Source organism: Varroa destructor, unplaced genomic scaffold (genome assembly GCF_002443255.2).
Source record: "Varroa destructor unplaced genomic scaffold, Vdes_3.0 BEIS01000005.1, whole genome shotgun sequence".
Taxonomy (NCBI): domain Eukaryota; kingdom Metazoa; phylum Arthropoda; class Arachnida; order Mesostigmata; family Varroidae; genus Varroa; species Varroa destructor.
The window spans coordinates 11,650,993-11,670,703 of record NW_019211458.1 but is presented as its reverse complement, the minus strand read 5'-3'; the positions used below and the strand labels follow the sequence as shown (position 1 = coordinate 11,670,703).

Genomic DNA, 19,711 nt, shown 5'->3' with positions numbered 1-19,711 from the left:
TAGGTACACGGTAGATGCTACACGACGGCATACATACAGATACCGGCAAGGAAGGACGACGTTAACAGTCTGAGGTTAATCCGGGTCAAGAGCATGAAAAACTAGTATGGTCCCAATGCAACATCCAGTGATGATGTCTTGCATTTTCGACATATACGTATTCGTCGTATAATGTCGACGCTAAAACAGCAGATCGTAAATGCCGTGAAGCAACGGGCCAACAGCAAGGCGTACTAGAAAATATCCCACATAGCGTTTACGCAGAGCCGGCGACAACAAAGCTCATATCGCTCCTCCTAACTGCACACCTTCATCATTACGTACACATTACACAGGTACCCCAGTGTTAGCCATTCTCGCTGATGTGTTAACCGTTGATCATTAAACGATTCATAACAATAACCTACGTACTTGTCTGGCTGATTTAGTTGTTGTTGTTCTCTATGAAACTCATCATAATGATAATAATTAGAAAGCCAAAGGATAGGAACTAACCGGAGTTACTGACAATAATCATAGCAAACACGGAGTAACCCTAATAGTTTAAACTTAGTTTCAAGCAAAATTCTTTCGTTCCATTTACCAGCTGCAGCCAACGCACCCGTCAGCGAGTTCTTACCGCAGCTTTGGTGCTAGTAACTGTAGCTTGACGCCGTTTGGCTAGTGTGCATGTATAGTGCCTAAAGTATATGTACTACTGTATAGTCGGTTCAACCCAGTCAGAAGTAATGCGGTTTATGACGTTACATTGTTTGTTTACCGTCGTTGCCTGCCTTGTATAGAGGCAGAAAAGTTCATTATAAGATTTCACTTGAAGCGCTGCTGTTGTTGATGCTGTTGACAGCGACGGTGGCGGAAAGAACGTGCAAAACAAACAATTGACAAGATTAGTGCTTAATTAGGATGTCGTCCGTGTCAACGTACGGTGTGAGAGGTCCGCGCAAAAGTTTACCACTTAATCGCTACTATTAAATTATAAAGAGACTCTAGCATAAGTTCAATAAAGATGTCATATTATTATTTCCTGAAACAGTGACAGAAACTGAATAATAAAATTGGTTGGGGGGACATTGAATTGCATTGCTTTCTGAGATGTCAGCTTGTTATTCCGTCATTTGTAGGACCTCTGTGATATCTATGAAAGGCGAAGTGCGCGTCGGGACCGCGTAGAACAACCTGCCAATGATGTCCTGATAAGCTGATATACGATAAAAATGAAGACTGTTTACTTTTTGACGTAATGTATCACTGTACGAGAAAATTGCGTACGTTTATTGAGTGCTGCCTCTACCTTTAGCCTAATCATCGACGCAATTGCCGCCCCGATAGCGCGGCGTGTGTATAGAAGACACGGAATGAGCGGGCGAGCAAACGACAAACTCCCCACAGCGACGCACGGGGGGCTGGAAGATGAACATCATTCAACCCGGCAGTTAAAGCAACAGCGAACGCCATGACAGCGCGGTGCAATGGCAAAATTTTTCCGGTTGTCACTCGTGTCCACGGCCACGTGCGCCATCCCAATGGGGAAAAGGGGAAATTGTCAAAAACTTTGCCAGCACAGTCAACTCTTGCTATCCAGCGGTCCGCCAATCAAACAATAGCAATTAATAAAAAAGTTCTATAAATAATATTAAACGTCAAAGAGCAAAGACAAGTTTACGATAGTAGCTCAGTTAAATGAGGCCGACTTCGAAGTGAGGCCAAGCAAAGACTGAGAACTTCGAGCCGTGAAGTAAAGGTATACCTGAGTGCTACACCAGGGAGGTTACTTATCTGTACGATATAGGACACGACAGGCGCCTATCGTCTAGATAGGATCTGTAATTAGTAAATAAGGTTACACCTAGGAAACTAAATGGTTAGTCTCTGGTCGAAATGTCGGCTGCAGAAGAAGCAATGAATTTTGAAGGAGCTAGCTGCCATTTCAAGATGGAACCAGGTTCGAAGGAGGGAAAAACGTAGCCGACGAGCTGTTAGTTCCCGTTAGGACCTGCGCCTGCCTATAAAAACGTGTGTAAGAAAAATGTATAAGAGCCTAAATAAAGGCCGAAGAACGCGTTCATTTATTGCTGCAGAATTGTTGTATAATGATCTGCCATTGGCTCGGCGACGTCTGACATACCTGCGAAAAAATATATCGCAAAATAACACTAGATTTTGCATAAAGTCGCACAATGAATGAATTAACTAATCTCTGGAACATTTTTCGCATTCAATTCTGCTGCGTTTCTAGTTAAATCGGCAGCCTGCTGTCATTTGGGTGACGCTTAGGAACCCTAATAGATTCATCAAATATAATAGCATAGCTACTACAGGTGAATATATGAACACGAATGTCTTACTTGTAGTGCGACGCATTGTAAATGGCGTTGTTCCGGTTGTTAGCCAGTGCGTTATTGGCCTGTTGCCCGTTGGGTCCTGCCTGCGTTTGGTTGCTGATGGCTGCAGGGCCGGTACCAATCGGGGATCCTGTTTGGACCTCCTGATTTTGTGGGCTTGTTTTCTGCAGGACCAATACATCCTGGCCATGCTCTTTCAGGCGCACTGTGTTTGCCTCAACATCCTTTAAGAAAACATAAGAAAGCAAACAAGGAATCGGCATAGGACAAGGAGTTAATAATTGTTTGTATCTAAATATGTTACTAAATACTTAGGTTAACTAAGTACGTTTTACATTTCAGATTCAATAATTAGTTAGTTGTAGAAATGTTTTGAATGTTATTCAGTCTGTAGTAGAAAGCAGTTTTGTTCCGCTCACAGATCCAAAACTACAAGTGAACTGCCTGAAAAACAAATCGAATTTTGCAGACTTTACAGAGGAGCGAGAAAATAGTTCACTGAGTTGTCCACTGTACAAATCAACCGTGGACTTGGTTTACGAAACTTAAACTTGAGGTCAAAGTTACATATATTTAAAATCTAGTAAATGCTGTACCGATTGAGAAGGAGGTAAAAATAGTTATACAGCAACGACCTTTTCATCGATGAGGTGCTCCCTTACTCATTTAAGGACAACCATGAAAAGGAAACAGTAATAACATCATTATATTTCCTTAATATAACACAAGATAATGCACAAGCTACCTGTACGCTGTATTTTATAAATACAAAGGACGCATAGTATATCCTTGATGTACACAATTGATCATAAACGTCGACAAAGTAGATTGATTGTAAACGAGGAATAACTATCGATTCGACATTATAATCAATATTTCTCTAACCTTGAGATTGAAATAATTACAATTTCAAGTTTCCCTGCTTATGTCAACTGTATTGCGGAAGCACGAAGTTACCCGACCCGATCCGCCGACTCCCTAATGGTATCTAGCTACGGTTGTAAAGCAAATAACCAACACAAGATCCCGATCAATGACGACGCTAAAACGTATCGATCTTTGAGTTTCAAATGTAATCATATTATAGAAGAAAAAATCCACTGATCGAACGAAAAAAGATGTTGCACGTCGTCAAATTTTAGGTGCTCCCAGATCGCTCTCGTCATTTATAATAGTTATTATTTCCCATTTGGCTTGCTAAATAACCTCTGAGCAAAAAACAGATCCGTGTCAGCGTTTGCTTCTAATCTTTAAGCGTGCGTTCACAAGTAGGAGGCAGTCAAATAGCTCTCATCCGTCGATCGTCATTGAAATCGAAATGCCCAGCTAGTCCAATGTGAGCGGAAGTGTTGGCAACGGCCCCCTCTGACATCCTTTATTGAAACAAACGGTAATTACTCGGTCACGATCATGAACAAAAACCGTACATAACAATGATGCACTGAGCGTCGATCATGTACACCAGTGATGGATATAGCACAACGACTGACTGAATAGTAGCCACAATATGTTAGTCGTATCTATTGAAGCAACGAGAAAATCAACACCGTGAGAGTGCTTATATATTATGTAGGGTCATAGAGAATTTTCTATATATATTGACATATATTCATATGTCGCCATATACAACCATATATACTTGTTAATTATTACCGAGGCAATAGTTGACATAATGGGCTTTATTCATGATTCGTTTAGGCTTAAAATCATGCAGTATAAGGAGGTAACAATATCTAATGGAAACCTTCCAGCGTTCCTGGTCAGTCAAAAGTAAAGCTATCATAAGGTGAAATTGATCTACACGGGTTTCGTTAAACATCTACCGAGACGATCGTGTGAAATCGCCTTAGATGTTATTATAAAGACATCGAATCAGTAGATGTTCCATTATGCAATATGTACGCAGATGTAGCTAGATGAGGATTATGACATGCCTGTATAGTTACCTTCGCTAGCGTGGCGTAGTTAGAGAGGTATCAAATGAAAACGAAGGTGAAATTCAGGAGCGATAACGACGCTAATAGAGCAAACATAGACATTTTACGATGACAAAGGATTACATCGATTCAACGACTCGCCGTAAACGAGCCGGCTGAAAACAAACGGAAAGAAATGAGAAAACGTAGATCTGATGCCAGCAGTGCGACTTCCGCATCGAGAATTCACAGCAGGAGAAGTCAATCCGCGATTCCGACAATAATCAGCCCATCTCAGCTGATAGTCAGGATAGTTTTCTACCAGCTGAGTTAAAGCGAACCCGCCATGATGACGAAGCGTAACGGAGCGTCAATGTCAGTGTCAACAACAAGTAAACACAGGGTATTACAACAACTCAAGGTGTCAACAATCTGCCGCCTACAACTAGCGACAAGAGATGACAGCTCCATAATAACAGCCGAAGTATAAAATATATTTGGCCTCAAAGTCATTGCGGCCTTTACTACGCTGGACTCGTGCCAGCTGAATTAATGATGTTTACATTTACGTTCACCTTTGTAAATAAAAAAATTATTCTATTTACGTTTACAAACAATAGGCTAGATAGACATATCGGTATTGGCTGGAAGATGTTCGAGCAAGAATCGTTTGGGTAAGGTGCTAAACAACTTGGTATTGTAATATTTCGTCGGTCAGAAAACGGTTTGGCAGCCTATTACCTACTCTTGCTGTCAGCTCATTTGGTTAAGCCGTTTGGCTTGAGAGCTGGTGGGATTTATCTATTTTTTTTTTTTTTTTTTTCTAGACTAAGTAAATGTTTTGGCTCTTACATTCGGTACGGCCGTTGAGCATTGCTTCAGACGGCTGGTTCCCTTACGAAGTGAAGTGTGTCAACGCCGGGTTCCGAACCTACGTCATTGCTTGCCTCTAATTTTAGTGAGCAAAGACGTTCCACTAGAACATGACGGGGGCTGATTTTGGCCCGCTTTCAAAATATTCCTGACCACAGTTCACAAGTGATTGTTTGACTTCTTTAGAAATTGTCTCACACGTATATGTTATATTATAGCGCTAATAGAAGCGATGTACTGTCAAATGTGTGGGTATAATAAAAACGCTGTGAAGACCTCTATTGACGCACTAACGTATTTATCCCATGTCCGTAATATTATCAATGATCGTATGGATGCAGTTATAACTACGAATACTGATTCACCCACGGTTTTTCTTTTAATGCACAACAAAGATTCGAAACATACCGAGCGTTGTGTTGGCAAAACGTCTGCCCATTGGCTTGGTTTATTTTGCTCAATTAAAACTATTGACGGTGCATTAGGTAATTTTTACGGTAAATTACCAGTGCTGCTAGCGGAACTTGAACGATAAAAAGACACAACTTATAGTCTGAGAGATTCATTCACGATTCAATACATTACATACTAAAGGTGGTCATACTGAACAACCACGAACGAAAAAAAGCAAAGCTTCATTTATTCGATCGCAATTTGTACTACCAATGCGTACGAATGTTGTGTTAGGAATCACCATAACGAACGAAGACCACGGCAAAATTCTTGGACGTACTGGCGGGTTCGGTATCGGCGGCATGCGTTCCCAATAAACAACCATCATGTGCAGCGAAAAAGGACCGCGAGTTGAGGACCAAACTAGCGGACTGGAATCTCGAACCGCAGAAAAGTTCTGCCCTAACACTATGATGTTCATGCAAGCTTTGGTGTGGAATACCGAAGTTTTAACTGGAAGAGGCAGGAGAATAGATCGACGAAAATGAAGCAGAATAAGAGAGAATACCCGAAACAGTACTCCGTAAATCAGTTCGCTATTCAAAGCTATGGCTTTTTAAACTACCATGTAATAGCTAAAATAAAAAAGAAACTACAGACCCGTTGTCAATCGCAAACACTGCTTTGATAGGTAGTCTACATACTAAAATGTAGCTTTGAAAAGGTAGCAAAATGCCCAAGACGAAATCATACACTGACATAGCAGTTGTTGTTAATCCCATTATATCAAAGAAAAAAAACGCTTTTTGCGACTATAACAGCATGTAGCATAATAACGAAGCTGAATGGCATAAAACAAATATTATCAAATTTGCATTTATGGGGCAACGGTCAGTCCTCGGAACCGGATGTACCAGTTCCTCTAACTACACGTTATCCTAATTGCATATATATAGGGGACAGCATGAATGAACGGTAAGTTGCTCGTCTTTGCAGTAAAACCTACTGTGAAACTAGCGCTAGAAGGCCCAGAACGCAGCGTTAACGTTCGGCGGTGACGAACGGCGGAACAAACCCACGAAATCTTACTCTGTTACCGAAAAATTCGTTGGCGGATTAAGCCTGCTGGCCGCTTACCCCGCCGAAAAGTGCAAGACACTTACAACTTTGCCACTTTACAGGACAAGTCGAGTTTATTTTCACACAAGTTGCAGTTCTCCCTTACCTTCGCGATTTTTCTCGTTGACTGTTCTCATCTACTTCAAAGTTGTCCTGTTGTTTTGTTTGTAAAAAAAAGTGCCTGCGATTTTAGTACGTCTAAGCAGCTCGCGTTTCATACGCTTTGCGTTGCTTTACCCAACTGGCAGACAACAATAGCCGCCAACTGCTACGCGGTGGCCAACTAACCAGCAGCGCTACCTCTTTCCAGGTGACGTTTTTTTTCATTTTGTCTATATTCAGCACAAATCATCTTATTGTCTGCTTTCTGAATTTCGTCCGTTCCCTGCACGCACTATTGCTGCCCTTTAGCTTCTCTATCTCAAATACTTTTATTACTATCAACACATTTGTCGTTATGGCACGGCGACCGCGTGAACATGTCTTGCTTGGAAAGTGTCAACGCTAATTCTTTGAAGGGGATTATTTGAGAAATGAGGCAGAAATTTCTGTCAGTGCGTTAGGCAGCACTTATGACAACGGGAGAAAAAACATAACATTGCATCTTGCTTTTAATGCTGCAAAAGCCGCAGCTTATTAATTGCACTGAATCAACGTTACAGAGGGTTATAATGATTGATTACTAAACTTTTTATCCCGGTAGTGTATCTTCTGTGACGATGGTCTGCCGTCTGACCTAAACTTGTTGGCACGATTCAGAATTGAAAGTAAAATAATTGCGCCTCACGATCAGCTAGAGGGTCACCAGAAATCATCACAAAAGGAAATAATACTATAAAAAAAACATAACGCTTTTCTCTACTACCAGCGTCTATCTGTGTGTTTGTGAGTGTATGTTCGTGCGTCTGTGTGTGTGTGTCCACGTGCAAGGGTTTTTTCAAATATTTTTTTATTCTTCCATCAAGCCATCGGTTGATTAAGATGCTCTTGCTTCTATTATTTTTCTGGTTACATTCTCTTTTCCTCAATAAACTACGAAGTAAATGACCGCCTGGTAGATCAGCCGAATGTTAGCTTTGCTGCCGTTGTTTTGATTAGGTCAGACTTTATTCGACCACGAACTTCAACGAATAGGATCGCAAAGGGTAGCTAACCCCATCCTTACCGATACATTCAATAACAGAGTTGCGTTGGAGAAGTTTAATGTCTGTTCGAACCCATGAAGAAGAGTCGCCAAGTGAGACGTTCGCCATGTCTCAACTAGTTGTACGCGTCGTAGCTAAAATATGTAAAAACTTCGTTTTCCATAATAAATTTTCTATCTAGTAAATCAACTATTAGGGTTACTGGTTGTAATCTCATTACTGCATTAAATGATGCTGAATGGGAAGTCAGATTTGGATAACGGTCAACATTGTTATCATGAAGTGACCAGGAAATGCGATTTTCTTGCTGTGGATATGAAGTGTTACACGGCGCCGTATGGCATATCGCACGTGATCACCAGCAGCAGTAAAATGAAGACCAGCATTCGTTCTGAGGAAAGCGAGAACGATGAGCCCTTCGGCTTCAGGCAAGCCAGGGAGGGGTATGGTGGGAAGGAATACTGCCGGACGATCGACACGAGTTCTCTACTACTCCGGTTTATAAAACGCCTAGATTGTGATGGTGAAAACATATTCGGAAAGATCAAGTACATCCTACAGTAAAGTACAAACGACTAGGTATTGGCAGAGAATTTGATAACTAAGTGGTCACTTAAATGTACATCGGAATGGTAATTCCCCACAGAAGGAACGACAGACCGAGTGACAAATATCTTGCGCTGGGTCTGTCTGTAGTACTATATGACAACCCATTACGGTAAACCTTCTGTATTAACATTGAAATAATAAAAGCAATAATTAATTTAATATTGAGAGGAGATTTTTTATCGTGAACATCCATATTGTGTGTAAGGGATCAGGCAGTCTAATGCTCGAATATTTATGGCTGGGTGGGAAAGCCGATGCGTGACTTTCCTTTTGTGAAGAAGTATCTAAATATTTACTTACCTTTTAGAAGGAAATTACTCGATCGTTTATGTTTCGTCAAACAAACTCAGCAGCTATAGACACGAATGAAAGCATCAAGTTAAGTCAAAAAATGCGATTTGTTCCTATTGATTGATAGTTTCAACATTTTCTTGCTGTTGTAAACGTCCTCCGTTCTTTCAAGATGGTTTTTGAAATTGCCCGCCATCGATAGGTAAGCAGCCGTCGCAGCTTCGCTAGTTGAAAACGATCACACGCGTAAGCAAGCCGACATGTAGTCGAACGAATGGCCCTGAGTTGTTGCTGAATGAACTTGCTTCCACTGGACAGCTCTTGCATGATTATTCGGTTTAAATAATATTAGAAGAATCGTAGATTTATGGAGAAATGGGTTATTCATTGTTAGTTATTTTGATTAACTCACACAGGAAGCCTTAATCTAACAACGGTTATACAAGAAATTCTTGTTGCCGAAGTGCACGCAACGGGGGCGAATTAACAAATAATAGTACAATAACACGAGATAAACTGTTACGTCATAAAAGCCACAAGAATAATTATAATCTTACCGAATAATAAGCGATTCGGTTAGAAATATAGCGATTGATGCACTTATGGATATGATGGGACTGAAGTTTTGTGCGAATTGTTCTAAAATAGCGGGAATTTTTTCATTCGCCAACAGTAAATTGTGTTTCATATAGTTTCACTGGTGACTGCAGACGAGTTATAGAAGGATCATCTTAAATATACTACAGATCAAGATTAAGCTGTTTATGAAAGTCTTCTTCACGACATCATAGAAGACTTTCTTACAGCGTGCTCGCATTGCATTGGCGTTAAATTAACTCTAACCTAGTTGAACGTATGTGCATGAACAAAAACAGTCCTGATAATCGAATCTATTAATATGGCTCGAAATTAATTTCGCTAGTAACATTGATCGTTACCGGGCGTCGAAACATGCCTTCATATGTCACGCGTCATGTAGAATTCTATAGTAGCATAAGAGATTTTCTGGAGTTTCTATTGTGGAGCAGATATTTGGATTTGAAGCAAATTGACTTCTGGATAACAGTTTGAGCCCAGCGTGAACTTGTTATCAAGCCAATATAACAGCCAAATCGGGATTAGGCCTAAGATTAAGATAGACTCTCAAGCGGTTAAAAAATGCTTGAGACGTACATTGTTGCTGCTATAAGCCGAAAAACACAAATATAAATGCTACCGTCACTCGTCGAACCGGCACAACATTATAATATGTTGTTGAGGTCTTTCTATTCATGATTTTGAGTCACTTAGTCTGATTATTCCGAATAACAAATACTTTGCAGATAAGTTTCTCAATGGCTGTCATTGCAATACCGTTACTCCTAGACGCCCGCTAATGTATTTGTATTGATACTGTACAAATGGAAATAACCGGCCTGCTCTCTCAGAAATATTCGTTTTTGCCTTTTTCGCAAGCGGTTGTTTATGCAGTACCCAGTTGCGTTACTTACAAGGTCTGTCACGATAGGTTCCACTATATCATACGATTAGCAGCAAACACGTGACAAGCATTGTTGCAAAGCGCTATACTAACGGTTGTAGTGGTAACTGCAATGCCTTACCAATACAATCACTGCCGCGCCTATCGCGACGCACACTGTTTATTAACAAACTTCTGTATATATATATATAGACTATGGCCCGAAGGTTGTATTATTGGCTAACTAAAGGCTTTATTTGTGCATTGCGCATTTAGCAACAGCAGATAGCGGACGGATGCTTCAGTTATGTCGGCCAACCCTAAGCCAGGTTGCACGACAATGCTTCAACTTGTTTTGGCTCATTTCGCTGTCAACATTAGACCATTTCTGACCTTACTAAAACATCGGTGTCCTAGTTGGGTTTACCCCTGCTGTAAGGGAAGCACCCAGTCTTGAGCACCTACACGCTCATGGCTGTTACGCCGTAGTGCAAAATCAGCGGCAATCATGGCAACAGTAGTACCGATCAAACGGCGAGCAGGGCAATACGAACAGCTCATGGACAAACGCGCAGGGATAGGCGCGCAAGCAATGCCGACATAATCAAGCTAGTCAACGCCATATCATAATTCGTAATTCTCTCGTCACTCTAGATGTAAATATATATAAAATATAATCATGGTCATACTGATAAAACATCGCCAGCGTCATCATTTGCCCGGCAGACGAAATCGATGGAAGACGATAGGTCACCACATACAAGCGTTGGGGAGCTGCTCGCTGAACATTTACGACAGCGGACGCCGTTAGGGCTTGTGCTCTGGGTCTAATTTGATTGGGGTTCATCTGAAGTCATAGCTAAACAGAACTCGTGGTCGTTGTAGCACTTTCAATGCCCCTAGCAAAAGCCGCGATCGCCTCGCAATAGCAATATTTTCGTCGTTACGTAAGATGAGAAACAACACGTTCTAACGTTAATGAACTAACAACTCACACAAGCAACTTCGAAGATTTCAGAGAAAACATAAATAATGATGTCTCAAATATTATAGGATATTAAAATGACCCATTGAGTTAAAAAATCTAAATTACTTCCAGAAGAATTAGACTTTGTGAAAATTGCCGACTGTTCTGCCGTCTTTAACTATCAGACTATCCAGATGCTGATTTATGCTCTATCACAAAAAACTTGCTGGATACATCTTTTTACCCTCATTGTCCAACACCCTTCTCGTTTGTTCGTTAACCGAGCACCACGAGATGATGTTTATGATCTTTCATCACTTTCTAGCCGAACCAAATACAGTTCCTCAAGACAATCTCTCTAAATAGCTTTTTTTTTCTACCTCTATAAACGATGTCTTCAACGTTTTCCACCTCTTGAAAGTATATGAGCAGCGTAAATCTACGCGCAGTATTTATTAAGATAAACAGAGATTTCAGGCTAGCTTGGTCTCGATAGCCTCATAGCTAATATTCATAGGTAATCAACATACTTACATCCACGTCCCGTCACATATTCTATTTATAATCGACTAAACTAAGCAACCAGAACTATCCATTTCCTTAAGCGTAAAAAATGCTAGCCATAAGACGTTTTTTGTTCACCCACCCCTCTTCCTTAGCCAGTCCAGCAATAATATTTAATTCCTGAAAGAGCTTACGTCTCCAGCTTCGCATCTTATAAATAGGGTCGCTTTGCTATATGTGTCCAGCAATGTCTTGTTTCATAGTGGTGTATATTAATTAATGTGTTATGTTTTAATTAAGAATTATACTACTATTTCTTAGTAAAGCAGTATAATGAACGGGTCTATAGCTAAACGGCAACTGACCTCATGGAGCTCCAGTTTTTGGGTATATTCTATTAAGCTCTCAAACAGTTTTATCCTAAGCTGTATTGTTTGTCCTACTGCTTGCCTAAACCCAGCTGTTTACTTGTAGGAGCTACAGAAAACCGTAGCAAAACAAAAAAAATCCGACAAATGAATTGAATTGGGCCATACGTAAGTTTATATCTTCATGTTGACATAGTGGAGTAACACCATCAATCAGTAGGTTCTAATTTCCGATTGTTACTCTCAGTAACCAGTAAAACAATACCCTTTTCGGGTTGCTTGGGGTGGCCAACCCTACCGCTTGAAACTTGCAATTGTAGCAAGTTGCAATACGATTTTTTCTGCGCCAGCATTACAGTGACAATGACGAAGTAAACCTGAACGACATGGCGATAAGGATATGAGATTAGGCCAACGTGGATTGCTAAATCTCTAGCCATATGAACGGTTGGCGCGTTCGCGGATATCTAGTTGGGGCCGCGTCTGCTATTTAATTTATCATAGGCCAAATCGCAAGACCTAACTAAGCAAAATAAACAATTCATTGGAAATAATTTCATTCTTAGAGTTAAATTGTTCGTAACAGCATTGAATTTCGTAAGAGAACCTGACGCCAGAAGCCGTTGGTGACATTGAAAGAGCCTTTCGTAAAGGCAGTGGATTAATTTTAAAGATTAAAAAGATGTACAAAAGCGCACATCATTGTTGACACAGACGTTAATATCAAATTGAGTCAACAAGTTACATTGTTGCATCGTTTCGTATTCGCACTTCTAATCAATCTAATATAGACTGTCCTCGATTGCCGAATTCAAGGTAATGGCACCGTTTCACAAATTAATATCGGAACCGTCTCGGCTCAACTTGCTCTAAACACTTCAGTGAGAGTAGAAAGCGTCGTCTATTCCTGCTGTTTAGCTGAGAACTACCTCAGGCGATCCTGACGACTCTTGTACTCTGTAATCATGTCAACTTACGTTAAGACTGTAATCGCCCAACAGTTAGTTCATCAATCTAAATTCACTCGTTGACTCATCGGCATAAATGATTCGATAGAAATTCCGCTGTGTTCGTACTTCTTCAAAATGTCCTTTTTCACTTCTCTCTTCGGCGGTGCTTTGTACTGATAACCCGTTCATTTGATTTAGTATCGCTAGTTCGGCAGCAGTAAGTTTCTTCCCCGCTGTTCATTCGTGTGCTGCTAGCCCATGGCAGTACTAGATACTAGCAGCAGCAGCAGCAGAAGTTGAAATTTTGGAGAGGTGCTGCGCATGGAGAACAGCGGCCTCTTTTTAAATGCAAGAAATCGTGTCCTGAAGTGGCCGTATTGTATTGCCTGTTTGTCGCTTACGCCAGAGTCGCGTACGTTGACGTGTGGTCACAAGGGTTAGCATGAACGGAAAAGGGACAAAATCTATACTCGTGTCAACCGGTTAATGAATATTGAGTGGACAGCTACAGAAGATGGTTGGATCATACTTATCGTAAAGCGATGGCGAGCAAGCCGCACTTTTGCGGGCATTCGTTTCGTTGTCCGAAACAAATCTACAGAGACGGACACGAAGAAGAGAAGTTACGATGCTGCTATAACGCCACCATCTACAAGAGAAGAGGCTGGTGCTGATGGTTGTCGAGAAGCTGAAAATGTTCATGGTAGCTGAGCGTCTTTTTGGCGTTGCCATTAGCGGTAGTTCCCTTGAGGGATGGCAGTGTTATATTGTGCAGCTTGTAATCTTAGTTTTCCAGCTTCGGACCCAGGAAAACGTCGCTGTGCTAATCGATTTGTTGTCACTTGCGATGACCGTTCTGTTGCCAATGCTCTGAGCGTCACCGGCCGACATTTACAAGGCTAGCTTATGCCTAAAGTGCGGTGGCAAGTACACCGATGTGTTGTTTAGCCCCGACATGCGTCGTATTTTCCCTTCTACCTGCTAATCTTCTTTCATAGGACTTCCCGCTCTCACGAAATCTATGTAAACGTTTACAACGCCGATCGACATATTGTGTTTGCGCACGCCTCAAAAGACCAAAAAGAAAGAAAAGGCATGTTTTATCACTATTGTCATTTCGGTTCCTGTTGTTGTTGCGCATATCGACATATAAATACTCTCCGCCTGTCGGATTTCAACAAGCCAAGCACGACAGACTGGGCTTTCTTCTTCTGCGAACGTTGATTCCTTTTTGTATGTGTGTTCCCATGAGACCTTATTCTTTCAGCATTGCTTCTGTACCTCCCGACCAAGGGGTACCAGTACAATCCGAAGGGAATAGCACCGCGGGGACTACTGCAAAACCCCAAAAAGAAATGACACTGAGACCGAGTTAAGAATAAGTTTATTAGCGTAGAAGCACGGATAACAAAACTGTGGATAGTTTTGTCGTAGCCCAACGAGCTAGAATCGCTATTCTTGGAATAATAGATATAATAGTCGCTAGTTGAAATGTCGGGTTGGATGAGCAGTTGGGTGATGGCGATGGATTTCTAAAACGACCTCCCTTCACCCCTCCGCCGCCCCACACCTGAATGGTTTACAGTCCAAACTGGCAGCAGTAGACGCAGTAGCTCAGTCTTCTATCTCAATTGTTTTCCGTTTTCTCGTACTCTTTAGCCGATACATGCTCCGCTGCGTATCGCATCACGTCGCGTCGCAATCGTCATTGTGCAAAGTCGGTGGCGGTGAATTCTAGCTAGTTCGATCCGGGTAGTTATGATGAAGCTATGGAAGCGGAGGCATTAAACCATCGGTATTGCCAATGACTCGATGTTGTCAGGTATCCAGAAACAGCCCCGCATAGGTAATATCAGAAATACGTTTTTGTTTTTGTTGTAACGAAATTTTGGCTTCGATATTTTTTTGCGTTGACTGACCGGCTGAGTGACGGTAGCAGCTACAGCGGTACGGTATAGAAAGCTCTCTGTGACTATCTTGTTTAGTATTCATCTTTGCTGTCTTGTTACTTATTGCTACATTTTAGCTATTCCGAACCAACAACGAATGGTAAGTAGCGTCAGTGGCGGAAACGTCGTTGTTGTTGTTGAAGAAGAAGATGAAGCAGAATCATGGGCTTGAAGTGAAAATCATAGACGAGCATTACTGTGCGGTTCGACCCACACGTAATACTCGCAGCAAGTACTCGTGCAGTTAGAAACGTATAACAAGAGCTCTATTGATCATTATAATCGTTTTTCGATGTTTAACTAGAGTCCATGTTTCCGTATCAGAGTGTCAAGCTGTGCTAATAGATTCACCGGCAGATGAGCACCTGTGCCCGTATCAAAATAGAAGCCTATCAGCAGCAAATAGTATCGTAAAAGTTCGAGGTAAAGCTAAAATCAGATAGAAACCTTACCTTACAATATTCATCCTTGAATCAGGTTGAATTTGTAAAAAGTCACACTGAAGATATTCTGTGTGCACATGTCATAATCATTATTGTTATTATCATAAGGATGTCTGATTCACTCAGACGCCAGAAGTTATTAAGCTACATAGGTCACTTACATACGTACGTGTCGGCTTCTCTTGCGCAGCACTCACAGAAATTGCGCGCAATTGCCTATGACACTGATTATCATCATTGTTAAATCAGTCGTGGATATGAATATGAGTGACCGTAACTGATGATCGGTGGTCGACGATGATAACTGGTTGTCAGCGGAAGCCGCTAGGCTTGCAGACAGACAATATAACATACACAACATACATTGAGTAAACGCTATCCACAGTCGTTGTCATTGAGTGTTATTCAGTCAATCAGCATTTGCTCATTCATATATCAATACATCCCTAAGTGCTATAACTATCCCAATATCCTATTCTTCTCCGCTTCTGTTGCTGCTTCTGAAAATGAGCCCCCGAAACAGCCTAGCCGAAAATCACCCCTTGCTTAGCATCCGTTTCGGTATTATGACTTGCGTCGCTTCCCCCCTTGCTGCTACAAGCGCCGTTGTTTGGTATGTATGCGATGCTCTATCTGTCTGCGGGCTATTATATATTTAGCATTTACTATATACTGTCGGTCCATTTGTTATCATCATCGCATTTACTGAATACTGACATTCCACCAGCATCTACTGCCTGTAGGAGGAATGCCCGCGTCGATCAAAATAGTATATGTAAGCTGCGCCTGCAGAGTCTAAAACCTATCTCCAGCCTAGTTTCCTCGCCCCACCTTTTACCAAAAGGCCCATGGCGTCCTAGCACCTTTGCCATCCTGAAATGACCTCGGATTGTTTTGTTTTGGCAAGGCGCCGTATATTTATTTCCTTGTTTTTACTTGGAGTGTCTATTGATTGCTCCGAGGACCCGTTGCTGTTGCTGCTACTGTTCCTGGAGCGAAGAATTACCACATTGCCATGTCACCTGTTGTTAGGCAAGGGCTACATGAGGCACCTCGTAATAAGGGGGTTCGGCAGCCGCTTGCGGTACATCTGATTTGACGCGCCATGGGTCAACCAGGCACCGGTCAAATAAAGGTGAACCAAACAATGTCATGTCGCAACGTGATAGCCTTAGCTGCTCCTGTTATTACAGTTGCTGCCGTCGATGTTATCAATGTGAATTGTATGTTGATAGTGCGGATGCATGGTCTAGTGCCTGAAACCATTACTGTCGAAATTACACTAACGTTACTAGAGCGATCCGTTGCCAACAGCTAATACCGAGAATGATCTCTCTCTCTCTCTCTCTCTCTCTCTCTCTCTCTCTCTCTCTGAAATATCTGAAAATCCGAAAAATTCTCGAGCCGACCACTGACTGAATAGGTGTCGCAAACGGCCTGTGATACTAGCGCATTTTCTTCACATAACTTATATAACAAGTCATCTATTCTTTTTTTTCCAAACGAGTCTTGCCCGCGCAAGATGATGCTTTAGCAGTTCAATCGGCTACCGGATCAAGCAACTGTGTCCCCTTTAATTTCGTTCTGAATATTGCACAGGCGCCTTTGAGACGGCAATGGTTCCAAGACACCTATAGCTTTTTGGTAGCGATAGAACAAGCTATAATTGTTGTGAATATCGTTTTCGTTATCGAAAGGCAACAGCAGCGTCTACCGATGATAACGAATGTACTTTTCTTTAAAAATTTAAGTGAAAAAATTTGGTAAAAATTTTTTCCGTATCCAGGGGCTTGCTCGCTGTTAGAATGTTTCGACCACCGACTCGTCACAAACGAATCTCAAATTCCATGCTGTTCTTCTCATTTTATGGACTTTACCCCACTATGTCCATTCTGTTGTTAGGCATTCCATCAGACGGCCTGGTTCCCAGCAAAAAACGAAGCGTGTTGATGCCAAGATTCGAACCTATACCACGGCGTGTCGCTAAGATTAGCATGCAAACACGCTACTCACTGGGTTGTCACAGAGGCACTATGGTACGCCACCCATGGATAACGAATGACATCTGGACCAGACTGAGATACGTCAAGATCAACATATTACGTGTTTTCGCCGATCATTCACTTTATGGTACTCACTGCAGGTACTAACATACTCACGCGGGCATCCCTCATTCAGTCAATCAAAGCTATTAGCCAAACTGCCGCCGCCCTATTGTCTAGCTTCTATGACGATCTATAGGAATTGTTATTGTAGCAGTAACAGTGGGACGAGAAGTAACACTAGTAATAGTTTAAACGGCAGCGAAATAAATAGTGTTTGTTATATGTTTATAAAGTCACGTATTTATCGAACAGTCTTATATCCCTTTTCTTCTTCGCAGTCGTCATTTGTTCCCCGTTGGTTCCTCTTTGGTCACTGTTTAATGCCATTAAAAAGATCCTTCCCGTCTCCCTTAATCCTGCGCGCAACTTCACTTCCCCTTTATTAGATCTAGCCTTTATTGACTTCATCGACCGCCCCGGTTCCTCGATAAACCGCCAATGGCAGCTTGAGATAAATCGTTGCCGCTAAGACGGAGGGGGAACGTACGGAAAACGGGGGGTCATGATTGTAAACGACTCGGAACAGCGAGTCGCCGTGTCTCTGAACGTGAACCTGTCTGAAAACGCCTGCGTTCACATCACTCACGGTAGACGCAAAGTGTTCTTTTAGCGCCTGTCTCCGTAACAGAGCGGTTCTTGTGACTTGCCCTAAGAAGGAGGCGGTCGGCCGCCGGCGCAATGTCACTCCAACCATACTGCCTTGCGAAGCCATTGCCATAGCAGGAACGAGAGCCAGTATTATTGGTATGGCTGCTGGCCTGCACTAGTCGTCGCAAGGTTCTTCATAACAACCAAGGGAAAATTCCTTTTCGCCTGCGACGGCGTGGTCGCAGCAGTGGCGGCGGCGACGACGGCGGGGTTGTTGTTATTGCCGAGCAACGTTGTTCCGCTTATTTTCCGTTGAATGAAGAAGCTTTTATTACTAGCCATACTGATCCGATACCTAGGGCCTGATTGGCTCAATAGCTGGCTGGTGCTGATAGTAACAGTCCTAAAATCGGTACGACTAATACTGGACTATGGCAAATCTTGCGAGGTAACGTTCACACTAACATCAACAAAAGTAATGGCAGCTGCTGAACACAGAAGAAGCCTTACGCAGGAGGAGATTCAATAGCAGGAGTGCTGTTAATTGAACGGAATCGAGCGCTATCGTCCTGAACTGCGAACGCTAACGTCGCGCCACCATTGCCCCAGCCGGTCCTCGAAAGTTAGGGAGCATTACGACCACGATGATAGCTGGAATCGCGGGAGAACTTTGCGGGGAACGAAGGAGCAACTAACGAAGGGGCGGGAAGAATTGAGAGAGAGGGCGGGGGGGAGCATTTAAACTGTTAATGTTCGCGTACTTTGAGCGATGCCACTAGCAGTAGCAGAGGCTGCGGTGAAAATCGCCGAAAAAAAGCAAAATAGCAGCCGACCATTTCGATCGTTTAGTGAGTGGTTTTAGTCTCAATGGCAATAAAGGAAGCAGCGTGAGTAGCGGCCATTTGCCGTCCAGCCTTTAAAAATATTGGCAACAAAACGAGATCGGCGTAAGCTGACGTATCGTGAGATAGAACACACAATAGAGGGTCATCCGCTATGCGTGCCTGTGTATTTATGCATATTTCTTTGTATGCGTTATGTTTATCTAAAGAGCGTTTTACGTAGGAGAGAAGGGATGGATCATTGAAATGACTTTAAGCTTGGATATTGTTCCGTTACAGCCAAAACGGCAAAATACGATAAAGTCCAGTTATATATAACACTAGGTCATGATACTAGCGTTTATAACATTCATTCACCTGACGCATCTAGCCTGAGTATGGGAAAAGTCAACGAATCGCTCAAGCCCATAACTTTGTTGGTAACTATTATTTAAGACGTGTATTTGTTGTTGAACCGTTAAAGCTTGAATGTAGGCACTGTTGCGTAGTTCTCACAGCTTGTCATGTTTTCGAAGGGTATAGTTAATGATTTATGCACCATTCAACGGGAAGATGGCTTTCAGCACCTAAGGTAAACTTCAACCGCAATGAGTGCCCCCACCCCCCACACAGAATCCCTTGAATTCTGTATGCTATATAGTTAACCAGTGCTATATTTATTTGTGGTGTCTACTGACAGCGCTCAGAGACGGGATCACATCGGCAATATTTATTCAAAATGTTTTTGTGTATCTATTATCTGTGAAATTCACGCTCCACATGCGTAATTTTACAGTGTAGCACTTTTTAACAGTGTACATCAAACATAATTTTCTATGATTATTATCTTGCGCCTTGACTGAGGACGA

At 42.1% G+C, this 19,711-nt stretch overlaps 1 protein-coding gene and 1 long non-coding RNA gene across 14 annotated transcripts in view; one reads left to right on the top strand and one right to left on the bottom strand.

Annotated features, from left to right (window-relative positions):
* Epac (Exchange protein directly activated by cAMP) overlaps positions 1-19,711 on the bottom strand; it is a 207,958-nt gene that overhangs the window by 11,121 nt on the left and 177,126 nt on the right. For all 13 annotated transcript variants that reach the window (XM_086991409.1, XM_086991410.1, XM_086991408.1 and 10 more), the window contains one exon: positions 2,346-2,566. In XM_086991409.1, the coding sequence (XP_086847535.1) occupies positions 2,346-2,566 (221 nt within the window). The remainder of the gene's footprint in view (positions 1-2,345; positions 2,567-19,711) is intronic.
* LOC111252030 (uncharacterized) overlaps positions 1-19,711 on the top strand; it is a 46,124-nt gene that overhangs the window by 15,890 nt on the left and 10,523 nt on the right. The window lies entirely within an intron of this gene.